Source organism: Corapipo altera, unplaced genomic scaffold, assembly GCF_003945725.1.
Source record: "Corapipo altera isolate COAL_440 unplaced genomic scaffold, ASM394572v1 60995, whole genome shotgun sequence".
Taxonomy (NCBI): domain Eukaryota; kingdom Metazoa; phylum Chordata; class Aves; order Passeriformes; family Pipridae; genus Corapipo; species Corapipo altera.
This window is the reverse complement of record NW_020885121.1, coordinates 1-12,877: the sequence shown is the minus strand read 5'-3', so window position 1 is coordinate 12,877 and position 12,877 is coordinate 1. Positions and strand designations below refer to the sequence as shown.

General features: G+C 42.8%; 1 protein-coding gene across 1 annotated transcript in view; it reads left to right on the top strand.

Moving 5' to 3' along the window:
* FASN (fatty acid synthase) overlaps positions 1 to 11,802 on the top strand; it is a 43,837-nt gene extending 32,035 nt beyond the window's left edge. The window contains exons 32-43 of the mRNA XM_027669964.1: positions 93 to 316; positions 607 to 808; positions 3,280 to 3,431; positions 3,921 to 4,012; positions 4,154 to 4,305; positions 4,594 to 4,836; positions 6,344 to 6,532; positions 6,994 to 7,221; positions 7,630 to 7,850; positions 8,368 to 8,466; positions 8,660 to 8,911; positions 10,013 to 11,802. Of these exons, the coding sequence (XP_027525765.1) occupies positions 93 to 316; positions 607 to 808; positions 3,280 to 3,431; positions 3,921 to 4,012; positions 4,154 to 4,305; positions 4,594 to 4,836; positions 6,344 to 6,532; positions 6,994 to 7,221; positions 7,630 to 7,850; positions 8,368 to 8,466; positions 8,660 to 8,911; positions 10,013 to 10,150 (2,192 nt within the window). The 3' untranslated portion in view covers positions 10,151 to 11,802. The remainder of the gene's footprint in view (positions 1 to 92; positions 317 to 606; positions 809 to 3,279; positions 3,432 to 3,920; positions 4,013 to 4,153; positions 4,306 to 4,593; positions 4,837 to 6,343; positions 6,533 to 6,993; positions 7,222 to 7,629; positions 7,851 to 8,367; positions 8,467 to 8,659; positions 8,912 to 10,012) is intronic.
* Positions 11,803 to 12,877: the final 1,075 nt, after the last annotated feature.

Here is a 12,877-nt window from a genome sequence, read left to right as displayed (position 1 = left end):
TACTCCTGTGACCTACACAGAAATGTTTCTGAAACAGAAGATTGTTTTGAAATGTCAGCAGCATCAGGTCATAACCAAGTTGCTTTTTCTAGGAATGGCTCTCTTCCTCAAGAATGTGGCATTTCATGGGATCCTATTAGATTCAATATTTGATGAGGGAAACCAAGAGTGGGAAATAGTATCAGAGTTGTTGAAGAAAGGCATAAAAGACGGTGTAGTAAAGCCCCTGAAGAGTACAGTCTTCAACAAAGAAGATGTAGAATCTGCCTTCAGGTTCATGGCACAAGGAAAACATATTGGCAAAGTTATGATCAAGGTAATGAGATAATGACTTTGATTCTCTGATGCATCTGGCATCCTCTGTAGGTGACTGTATTGGATATTTTGATCCATTTTGAGTTGAAATTGTGTAACTAGGACAGCACAGGGTCAGTTTTTACTGCTGACACTGTAACAAATGTAGCTGTCAAGTCTCTATGCTGATTCTACAAGGTTCATTCCCATTGACTGAAGGAGCATAGCATGGAAAGATAATTGTATTGTGTATCTGATTGTAACAACTGTTTTGTTTGTTTGTTTGTTTCCTTTGTGGGGGCGGGGGGGAAGGTCCAAGAAGAGGAAAAGAAATATGCTTTAAGAAAGTCTGAACCAGTGAAAATCTCTGCAATCTCTCGTACCTCCTGTCCACCCACCAAGTCTTACATCATCACAGGGGGCTTAGGAGGATTTGGGCTTGAGTTGGCACAGTGGCTGGTTGAGAGAGGAGCACAGAAGCTCATACTGACGTCTCGTTCTGGCATACGAACTGGTAAGCAAAAATTGTAAGGGAACAGGGAAACTGACTGCCTTTCAACAGACCTCAGTTTGTAGTTTCTCTCCATTTTTAAGCCTTCTGTTGGCAAATAATAATGTCTTGATCTCTTTTCTTCCCTTTCCTCTGTGTATTATCTCACTTTAAACAAACTATTGTCCCCTTTATTCTAAAGGAGGAAGTATCTTTTAACTTGACCTTTTTTCCAACTACTACTTTCCCCTTTTTATGCTTCCTAATTCTATCAACCCGTTTTCTCCCTCACACAATTTTTTTGCAGCCTTACTTTTTACCCCCTCTGCAAAGTCTGCATTTGGCTACCTCACTGACTTGTCCAGTGGCTGTAGCATGTTGGATCACATGCCACAAGGAGGGGCCTATAAACTCCTTGTTAAAAATACTCTGTCTCTCAGATTACGTGTGTGGATGCTTGCTCTTACTCCTTAGATGGCACATCTGTAAAGATGGACCCTACTATCTGATAACATCTGTAAGTGGTTTTACTCAGTTTTAAGGCGTTAGTTTGATTACAGTTGCAGCATTGAGATTTCTTATCGGTGATAGTCTTCAGTATTTCCTCATACAATCTCTGTCTCTACAGGTTTCTTCTTTCTTTTGGCAAGCTCACAATTGCACAACTTGCGCAAACACATAGATCAAATATTTCTCAACTTCAGGCTATGCCCTGTAATCTGTTGCCTTGCTCTAATCTAGCCATTCTTTCCTGTCCCAGTACCCAAATTCTTGTTCATTTCCCTTCACGGTTGTACTTCTTCTTCCTTCCCCCCCCCCCCCAGCCTTATCACAGAATATGCCTAGTTGGAAGGGACCCACAAGGATCATCGAGTCCTACTCCTAGTGCTGCACTCATTCCCAAGAGTCACACCATGTGCCTGAGAGTATCATCCAAATGCTTCTTAAACTCTGTCAGCCTTGGTGCTGTGACCACTTGTCTGGGGAGCCTATTCCAGCATCCAACCACCCTCTCGGTGAAGAACCTCTTTCTAATATCTAACCTAAACTCCCCTGACACAACTTCAGGCCATTCCCTCAGGTCCTGTCACCAGTCAAAACAGAGAAGAGATCAGTGCCTGCCCCTCCTCTTCCTCTCACAAGGAAGTTGTAACTGCAATGAGATCTCCCCTCAGTCTCCTCTAGCTAAACACACCAAGTGCCCTCAGCCGCTCCTCACATGGCTTCTCCTCAAGGCCCTTCCCCGTCTTTGTTGCCCTCCTTTGGACGCTCTCCAATGGCTTCATATCTTCCTTACATTGCAGTGCCCAAAACTGCCACAATATTGCAGGTGAGGCCGCCCCAGGTCAGAGCAGAGTGGGACAATTCCCTCCATGGCCCAGCTGGCGATGCTGGGCCTGATGCCCCCAGGACAGGCTTGGCCCTCCTGGCTGCCAGGGCACTGCTGACTCATGGCCAATTGGCCACCCACCAGCACCCCCAGGGCCCCTTCCCGGCACTGCTTTCCAGCATCTCATTCCTCAGTCTGTATGTACACCCAGGGTTGCCCCATCTAGGGGCAGAATCTTGCACTTTCTCTTGGACAACTTCATACAGTTGGTGATTCCCAGCCGTCTGATCTGTCAAGGTCTCTCTGCAGGGCCTCCCTGCCTTTGAGGGAGTCAACAGCTCCTCCCAGTTTGCATCATCTGCAGACTTTCTTGGTGTCTCTTCTAGTCCGCATGTCCAAGTCATTTATAAAGAGGTTGAAGAGCACAGGGCCCAAGACAGAGCCTTGTGGAATCCCACTAGTGACAGGTTAGGGTTACCTCATTCACTGTCATTCTCTGTGCTCGATCTGAGGGCTAATTGCTCACCCACCACATGATGTGTTTATCCAGCTCTGGGCTGGACAGTTTGTCCAGAAGGATACACTGAGAGACAGTATTGAAAGCTTTACTGAAATCCAAAAAGATTACATCAGCTGGCTTCCCTTGATCAACCAGGTGGGTTACCTTGTCATAAAAGGAAATCAGGCTGGATAAGCAGGGCTTTTCCTCTCATGAAACTGTGCTGGCTGTGACCAACGACTGCCTTGTCTTTCTGGTATTTTTCAATACCTCCCAGAATAATCTTCTCCACAACTTTACCTGGCACTGAAGTGAGATTGGCAGGCCTGTAGTTTTGGGGTCCCCCTTCTTGCCCTTCTTGAAAATCAGGACAATGTTCACCAGCTTCCAGTCAGCTGGGACCTCTCCGCATTTCCAAGTCTGCTCAAAAATCATTGAGAGAGGTTCTCCCGATTCTGTTCTGCACTTGATTTATTTAGAATATTTCTGAAATTCAAGTGATTTCTAGCTACTGTTTTAAGTTTTGGCCAATTTTTGTCTTGTAGCTGAATCAGGAATTATTTAACTATTCAGTCCTTACCTAGTCAGAAAATAAGGAGCAGGTTAACCAAAGCCTTATGGTTTGAATGCTTCATCTCAGGCACTGTCTGCCTTTATTTTTTGTAGGCTACCAGGCTAAACGTGTTAAAGAGTGGAAGGCACTGGGAATCCAGGTGTTGGTATCTGCCAGTGATATTGGAACACTAGAAGGAACACAGCTATTGATAGAAGAAGCTTTGCAGCTTGGACCAGTTGGAGGCATCTTTAATTTGGCTGTGGTAAGTAAGAAAAATGCTTGTAAGAGGCAGCACCCATTCAAGTGACTTTTTTACTGAAGGCAATCAGGCTTCATACAGTTTTAGTTCTCTGTGTTTCAAAGGACACTATGTTTTGGTTTTACCTAGTGACTAAAGGCTTCTGGTTCTGGCCCCTTGACCTGAAAAGCAACAGTATTTGGCCAGCAAGTTCAGTTCTGTGATAAAACAAATGTTGTCCAAGATCTCTGGGGACAGGAAAAATCCCATTTAGAACTTGCCAAAATTGTTGCTGTGGCAATACTGAAAAAATACTGAAAAAAAGCAGACTTAGCAAAAGCCATGGTGTCATATTTTGGGATATTCAGGATATGTCTGTACTGCAAAGTTACAAAAATACATTGTATAGAGATATCTCTCATATCTGAAGCTTTGTGCCATATTTAAACAGAGAAACTGGAGATACTGAACCTGCACCTTCTTTTTTTAATCCCTCCTCCCACCCCCCCATAGGTCCTTAGAGATGGCATGATTGAAAATCAAACCCCTGAATTATTCTGGGAGGTCAACAAGCCCAAGTATTCAGGCACCCTTCATTTGGATTGGTAAGTGTCTGTAGAAGGGACAAATAATAACTGCTTTTATGGTCACAGAAGTGATCAAACTTAGTTGTTTTAGTCTTGCACTAGCCTTCTTGCACTAGCAGGTTTTTCTGATGAGGTTTCTATCTCCTGCTCTGCTCCCAGGGTGACTCGTAAGAAGTGTCCAGATCTGGACTATTTTGTTGTGTTCTCCTCTGTAAGCTGTGGAAGAGGTAATGCTGGGCAAAGTAATTATGGCTTTGCCAATTCTACCATGGAACGTATCTGTGAGCAGCGACATCATGATGGACTCCCAGGTAAGATGACTTTACTCATTGCGCAGAATAATCTCTCTCCCCAAACATCCAAATGAGAACCAGCTCACCAGAGACCTGTGCACTTACCTGGAGTGATAATGAATGCTGAAGGCTGTTTTCCCCTCCCAGCTGTTATCCTGAATCATTCATGTGTGAATGAACACTGACCATTTAACAGCACAAAGGAAATGCAGGCCTTAGCTTAGCTGGTTTTTAACTCTGTTTTGTTGCTGCCATGTGCTTTAGTTAGAAGGCTTAGTGTGTGCTTTGTTCTGATTTCTCCTCCAGGCCTGGCAATCCAGTGGGGAGCCATTGGTGATGTGGGTATCTTGCTGAAGACAATGGGAAACAAAGACATTGTGGTGGGGGGAACAATTCCCCAGCAAATCAGCTCATGCCTGGAGGTGCTTGATATCTTCCTGAATCAACCTCATCCTGTCATGTCCAGTTTTGTCCTAGCAGAGAAGGTCTCTGTGAAAGCTGAAGGAGGCAGTCAACGGGATCTTGTAGAAGCTGTTGCTCACATCCTGGGTAAGTGCTCTCACTCAAGCACTGCTGAGCAGTGTCTACCATCTCATTGCTTTTGGAAAGCAGTGGTGCTGCTGTAGGTGCTCTGTTCAGCATCTCCTCCTGATTTCCTGTGGTGTGGGTATGTTGTTGTTGTGAGACTGTTCGCTTTTTTTTTCTTTTTTTCATTTACTGTGCTCCTTCTCTCCAGTAATCACTTGGTTTCTTGTTCGGGTTTTACTCCCTTACTGTGTTTACATACACGCGCACATATACTCCAGTGTCTTGAGTTTTATTTAAAGTGGACTGATACCTCTCTCCAATGGAGAATCAACAGGAACAGCCCCCAAAAGCAAAATTCTGGGACAGTATATAATAGGGGAAATATATTACTTACTTTCTGAGTACTATTCCAGCTTTCAAACATTCACCTTGGAATGTCCCCATGCTGCAAAAAGTAGCTTTTCTAAGTGGCTAACTGGTAGTGTATTCACTAACCAGCTGTCTGTCATCCCATGTGAACATCTAGTAACCACAGCTTAAATATGTGTTACAGGTGCCATGTCCTGTCTGTATTGAACTTACTTCCTTTACCATTGTGTCCTCTATTTTTATGTTGAAAGGGAATAATCTCTGTCAACTGTCTGCTGTGTCCCACTTCAGTTATCTCTTTTGCAGACAAAAGTGTGTATTGATCCTTTGTTTTCTACCAAAAGAGGTACTGATAAATGAAAGACAGTCTCCTGAGTGGTATTTAAAGAATTGTATGCAGTTCACTGACAGCACATCTGGCCTCTGAGAGCAGACATGGCTTTTATAACCAGCTGTAGGGTTAGTTTGGAAGGAGGAAGTGTGAAGACAACAAAGGGAGATGCTAGTAATGAGGACTAATGGTGGGAAGGGTGGCATCATGGGGCAGCACAAGGGAGAGGATAGGGCAAAGAGCTGTAGATGCAGGTGTTATTTTAAGAGGCTTTTTACAGGTAAGGCCTGTATGTGTTATTATGAGAGGCCTTTTACAGGTAAGGAAAGGATGAGAGATTGAACATTGTGAAAATTGAAGGGGAAAAGGCAATGAAGGCTAGAGGAATCATATCCTCCTCCAGTGTGAAAGACATTGTGTTGCAATCACCCATCATTGACACTGATAACTTTCATCTCATGTTGTAGATCAGGATTAGTTGCGTTAAGTTTAGGACTGCAGTTTAAGTTAGAGCCCCCAGCATGTGAAATTTGTCTAGCTGACAGACTGCTCAGGACTCGGTCTAGAGCTGATGTGAAAATGTTCACAGCTATTTATCTGGGACTGTCATAAATCTGAGCACATTTAATGTGTACTCTAAAGACTAGATCCCATATGACAAGATTTGGGTTGTAGAAGAGGTAACTTGTGAAAGTATTAGATGATCCTGAAAGGTAATTCTCTGTAGCTGCAGTTTATTGAGATTTTAGGAGAAAAAAGGAACTGAAGAAGGCTGCTAGAGAGGCCTAGAGCTGAAAAGAAACTGCTAGTGTGCTGTTTTGTTCTCAGGTGTCCGTGATGTGAGTAGTCTGAATGCTGACAGTTCCTTGGCTGACTTGGGCTTGGATTCCTTGATGGGAGTGGAGGTGCGCCAGACACTGGAGAGAGACTATGACATCGTTATGACCATGAGAGAAATTCGACTCCTTACAATCAACAAACTGCGTGAACTTTCTTCCAAGTCCAAGACAGCAGAGGGTACAGTGTCTGGATTAGGGTTGCTACCAGTCACCTGAGTCCAAATAATTAAGCTTGCAATCCATTGCTTTCAGTCTAAGTGACATAAACCTCAGTTGGATAATGAAATAAGGTTATAGCTTTTAAGTGACAGACATGTCACAGGAGTGTATTGACCACTGGGTCAGGCCCATCATTCCTGGGGGCAGGGTGTAAGAGCAAGTGTGAAAGCTGCTTTCTTGCCTGACTAGCATCTGCATGCATGAGTACTCCTACGTGGCTGTGTGCACGATGCAGTTTGAGCTAAAAGCACATGCCCTTGCTGCAGAGAAACTGACAATAGGAAGATCCTTATGTCTGTGTCTGATGTGCTGAGCCAATGGGCTAATCTAGAGCAGCCCTGAGGTTCTCCTTTAGGACTGTGGCTACATGACCAAGACTGATCCTGAAGCTAATTGTGTTTGGTGTGCTTTCCTTCAAAGAGCTGAAGTCGTCCCCACTGACGAAGGCAGGCCTGGGCGAACCTCCAAAACTAGATTTGAACAACTTGTTAGTGAACCCAGAAGGACCAACAATCACCCGTCTCAATGATGTTCAGAGCACAGAGCGCCCTCTTTTCCTTGTTCACCCCATTGAAGGATCCATTGCAGTTTTCTACACTCTCGCCTCCAGACTTCACATGCCCTGCTATGGGCTCCAGTGTACAAAAGGTATCTCAGTTCTTCAGCACTTTGAATGCAAACGTAACATTCTGAACTGTAGTTGCTTTACAGAGAGTGCTTTGTTTCTAGACTATTAAACTCTCAGGGACAAGTATCAGGGCCTATTAGTCTGCATAGGGTCATGTCAAACATCCCCAAGTATCAAGAGGAATAATAGGTTAGATTGAAGAGCTTATGTATGGGGAAAAAAGAGGCATACTATTCCACCTGTCCTTGGAAAGCAGGAGTATTACTACTGGTTTTTCAAAACGCAAGTTTTTAACCATAATTTAGTAATTTACCTGTACAATAACCTGAATGTTTCCAACAGGGTTGTTTCTGAGTGCGTGAAAACATATTTGTCTCTGCCAGTGTCTTTTCACCAGAGTCTGTTTCTAACTCACTTCTGTGTTCTAGCTGCTCCCTTGGACAGCATCCAGAGCCTGGCAGCCTATTACATTGACTGCATGAAGCAGATCCAGCCTGAAGGGCCTTACCGCATCGCTGGATACTCCTTCGGTGCCTGTGTAGCCTTTGAAATGTGCTCCCAGCTGCAAGCACAACAAAATGCTTCCCATGCACTCAACAGTTTATTCCTCTTTGATGGGTCTCATTCCTTTGTGGCAGCATATACTCAGGTAAGGGACACAAAGAAAATCTTCTGTCTGGGGACCATCCTCTCTCATCAGGGCTTAGTATTGGAGCTTAGTATTCTAGATATGAGCAATCTGAAAAGCTGACAGCCTTCTTGACAGGGAAGTTGGGAGACAGCTGTGGACAGTGGATGCTTTAGAGATGGCTGAAGGGTCGGCTTCATTAATTGGCAGAAGATCAGGCACAAGTGTTGCCATTAGTGTGATAAATCATAATATTAGTATGTCTTCTGGAAGATCCTGGTGTCTGCAAGTCAAGATCCTCATGTAGTGGTGCTAGGAAACCTTGCTTAAGGCTTCCCTTCCATTTGCATTGTACTTTCTAGAGAATACTTGGCTCTTGGCAATTGCCACCCTTGGATTTGCTTCCTAATCTCTCCTCAAGGGACTCCCCCCTCCCTTTTTTCCGTAGTTCATACCCTTTGTTCTTAATTGTTTTTATCTCACTTTCAGGATCAGGCACATCCCTTTCATGTTCATATTGTGTTCTTCTCTTTTCCAGAGCTACAGAGCCAAACTGACCCAAGGAAATGAGGCTGCATTGGAGACTGAAGCATTATGTGCCTTTGTTCAGCAATTTACAGGCACTGAATACAATAAGGTAATCTTTATTTTTTTATATGTGTGTATGCGTATATATATCTATCTTAAAAAGTGTGTGTGTATAAGTATATATATAAAAAAGTAGCTACATATATTTCTTAATATTGCACAAGAGGGGTGTGGTTTGTTGCCTAATGGAGATGGATTCTGAGCTATTGAGACTAATGTAAAAAAAATGTTAATATTTCCAGCTGCTGGAGGTTCTTCTGCCCCTGAAAGATCTGGAGGCTCGTGTGAATGCTGCTGTAGACTTGATAACTGAAATTCATACAAACATCAATCGTGAAGCACTCAGCTTTGCTGCTACTTCATTTTACCATAAGCTGAAGGCTGCTGACAAGTATATACCAGACTCCAAGTATCATGGGAATGTGACACTGATGCGGGCAAAGTCTCACAATGAATATGAGGAAGGTCTGGGAAGAGACTACAAACTCTCAGAGGTCAGTCTCAGGTCCACTGGTGACTGTTGAGTTTCTCCTGATATTTGGGGGATCCAAAGAAAAGCATGGAAAATCATCATCCTTACTGAGGAAAAATGGACAAAACCCACCTGAAAGAAATTATGGCTCTGCAACTATTGTGCTTTAACAAGAAGTCCCAAAAAGCAAATGCATTGATTGGTTCCAGGCATTTTCTGTGGGTAATGAGGACCAGAAGGTCAGGCTTCTATAGTGAATAATGTTTTCTACAGCTGATTCTTGCAGCCCTCTAGAATTACTTTGGATGATAAAGATGTTAAAAGAGAGTAACTTTTAGTCTTCTTTCACTATAGATCCTAAAGTTTGTCCACTGAATGGGGGAAGCCTCCTAAAGAGCAAGTGTCAGCCTTCTGACAATAAAGGCGGCTTTTTTTCTCAGTTACCTTTTCTGGACCACTTATAAGTTTGTAGTTAGCAGTGGGTTTCTTGTGGGCCTAAAAAAAGTAGGGTTGTGGCCTGTAGTCCAGGTAAGGTCACTATTCTATAGCACCTGCTCACATAGAAGGGTTAAGTGTCTTATGGTGCAAATGCCAGGGAAAAGGAAGTGATTTTCAGAATTCTCTTCCTGTTTCTGGCATCTCCTATCTTTTCAGACTTCTAACTTAGTCATTATTGATTCCAGGCTAATTTACATGTTCTTAAGGTTACATAATGACCTTAAAGAAAGACTTATGGTGATGGGAGGAAAATAGTGGGGAAAGGGGGTGTTTATTTGGTTTGCTTAAGGACTTGGAAGTAGCTACTTTATCATTATTCTTTGATATTGTAGGTAAATTATTCTTTTGGTACCAGATTGGCTAACTTCCTGCCCAGATTATATTTGAGTGGACTGCCTGCCAGGCTGTCACACTACTGTGCTTTAAAACACTGGTTCCAAACAGTGCCCTGCAACCAAGCTATGAAAATGTGTCAGGGTAAAACTAGTACTGTTTTTAACTGAATTTAGTAGAGACAGTGGTGTAAACTATGAGTAACTTAAAAGACTGACAAACCCAAACCAGCTAGATGACCAACTGGTTGTAAACTGTGAATGAAAAGTTGGGGGTTTTTGTGTCTCTGCAGGTATGTGATGGGAAAGTATCTGTCCACGTTGTTGAAGGGGATCACCGCACCTTGCTGGAGGGAGTTGGTGTTGAATCGATTATTGGGATCATCCACAGCTCACTGGCAGAGCCACGTGTCAGTGTCAGGGAGGGTTAACTTCTGCTTATGTATTGTCGGTGAAGAAAATGCCAACGACATTCCTAGTTATGACAGACCCCAAGGAACTCTTCCTATTGTTCAACATCTCATCTGCTCTGCTGCCAGAACTGGGAAGTCCAGCTGTACTCGACTGGTCTTTTTTTCTCTCTTTCTTGCTTATCTTTTCCCAACTTTTATGGGTTCTATCTCTTTCCTTTCCTATGCTGTTTTTCCCCCTAGTAACCCTGTCTGTGTTACTGTAGTGCTGTGACTCTGTCACTGTGCACTACTATGAGGGTTCCCCCTGATGGTTGCTTCCTACACCCTTGGCAGTATGAAAAACAAATCTAGGAGTAGATTTCTTGTGCTCTATATTGTTTTTGTCTTAACAGTATTCCAAAGGGTATGTGATAGCACTTGTTGACCAAGCCTAGTGAGCAGAGAGAGGAGTGGAGCTGCAGCTGATTTTGGAGATACTTTTTGTCTGTGAAGAATCTGTCTGCAGTTTAGGTCAGAAAGAGAATTCCATTGAGGGTTTTGTAACTATATTTTTTAATTTGCTATATTCTAAGTATTTATTGTGTCAAACCTGAGACTTCTTACTTGGTTTTAATTTATCATGGGTTATAGGAGAAAAGAAACATCCCTTTTTGGAGGGGAAGATTTATCCTACAAGAGAAACTTGCCCATTTGTTAAACAAAAGTGCATCTTTGGAATAGTCTGGTTTCTTGTTTGGTTTGTTCTTTTATCTCCCACTGCCCAGCCCTATTCAGAAAGGAAAAGGTAGAAAGAAAGAAAGATTCTTGCCATCATCCACTCTTCTTAGGAGAGAGGGGCTGGGGGAATAGCGTGGATGGTTTGACAGATGCCCCTGTATTGAACAGCCTTAACTTGGGCAAAGGTGTTCCTAGGCCGGTACTTTGTTTGTATTTGTGCAAGGTTCTGTGCCCTCCTGTATCAGAACCTTAGTAAAGCATTAAGATTATTGCTTTACCTTATTCCCTCCCACCTTCAGTCTCGCCACCCAACCAAACATTTGGAATGGGGGGGCAGGGAATAGAATTCCTTAACAACTGAATTAATCCTCCCACCCCTGCTCTCATATAACCAAAGCTCAGGCAAACATACAAGTATCTAAGAAGCCTCTGTATATTTTATTTAGCACAGGGCTTGCTCAGGCCTTGTGTATTCATTTTCCTTTCAGTAATGAGACTGGAGATCCCGCATAAGTTAGCCAAGTAATCAGTTTGATTGTATGATTTTAAAACATAGTACCTTTTTAAAGGAAACTTGCGTAAAATTCAATTGAAAAATTTCTTGCCTTTGCTATGCTGCATCTGTCCTTTCCAAAATCAGTAAATCCTTGCTACACTTATGATACAGAGGAGACCTGGGTAGCAACAAAGCACCAACTAGGAGGAGCTATTGTGCCTCTCAGAACTGCTGTAAAACCCCAGTTTGCTCTATCTTCATCCCCCAGTGAAGCGTCTTGGTAGTACAGGAGCATTCCAGTGACAGGAACAGATGGCTCTTCACTGCAGGTTCTGACCTAGTGTCTTTTGCTTATACCACCCTCTGTTGATAGTGGCTGGGTTAACTGGTTTTAGTTTTATAAAGTATTTCTTTTGTGAAATCTGAAATAAAACAACATAATGTCAGCTTAAACCATTTTGTAATGTCTTGTTCTTTTTTTTCTTGTTTTTTTTTCTTTTAATTAATACTTTTGGGTCTGAAGAGTGTCTTTTTCTCTTTGGCTTTCCTAGTATTAAACAGAATTGATCACTAGTTGGCTTTTTGTCTTATTTTCTACCACCATTTCTTAATTTCGTGTTTCACCTGGAATCTCTCATTTCTTGGTATCAAGCAAAAACTGCTGTTGGCATATCTGATTTGGAGTCTAGAGAAATAATAATAATAATAAAGACTTAGTATACTGGAGCATGGCTTCTTGTTGCCATGATTTTGGTACCTTAGATACAATCAATATACAGCCACAATATTGAAGTGAAAACTCTCAGCCTCTAATTTGGGCTCTTCTGGTATTGGGCAAGCCATAAATGCTCCTGCCTCAGTTTCCTGATCTGTAAAATGGGACAACAGCATCTAACTCAGGGTCAGTGAGAGGATTAGACAGGCAATGGGTATAAATGCTGTGAAGTTTTAGGTGTGAGGACTAGGTGTTAGTAGCAGAAGGAGAAAAGCGGGTAACGTGGGAAGGGGACGTGCCTTACAGCTGCAAAGAATCCAGTGCTGAAGTGGCTATGAACTGTGTGCGTTCCATGGGGCTTCATCAGATCTCCTGTACCCTGTCCCTGCACATATTGGCACAGGGTACTACATAAAACAGATGGAGGCTGGTTGGGTTTGGTTTAACTACTGGCAGCTGTAGTGAGCCTGAAAAAAAGGAGTTGAAAGAATCCCACTTGTCTTGGTTGTGTTGAAAACCTAGAAGGAAAAAGAAAGGAGTAATTAAACTTTGGGCAAACAGGTACAATATTTCTCTACTAAAGTGTTTAATGTCTCTGAATGAGTTGTGTGGAGGGAGCAAGGACTAATGCTGTCCCATCCGTCAGAGCAGGATTTGGACAAGTTCTCTGTATAACAAATGTGCATGGTTTCATCTAAGCAGAGCTTGAAGATACTGGCTTAGTCATAGAAGGATCAAGCATTACTGACAGCTTATATGCTCTCAGTGTTCTTGTGGTGGTTATTTGAAAAGCAGAAGGTTGTTTGGTTTTGTTCTG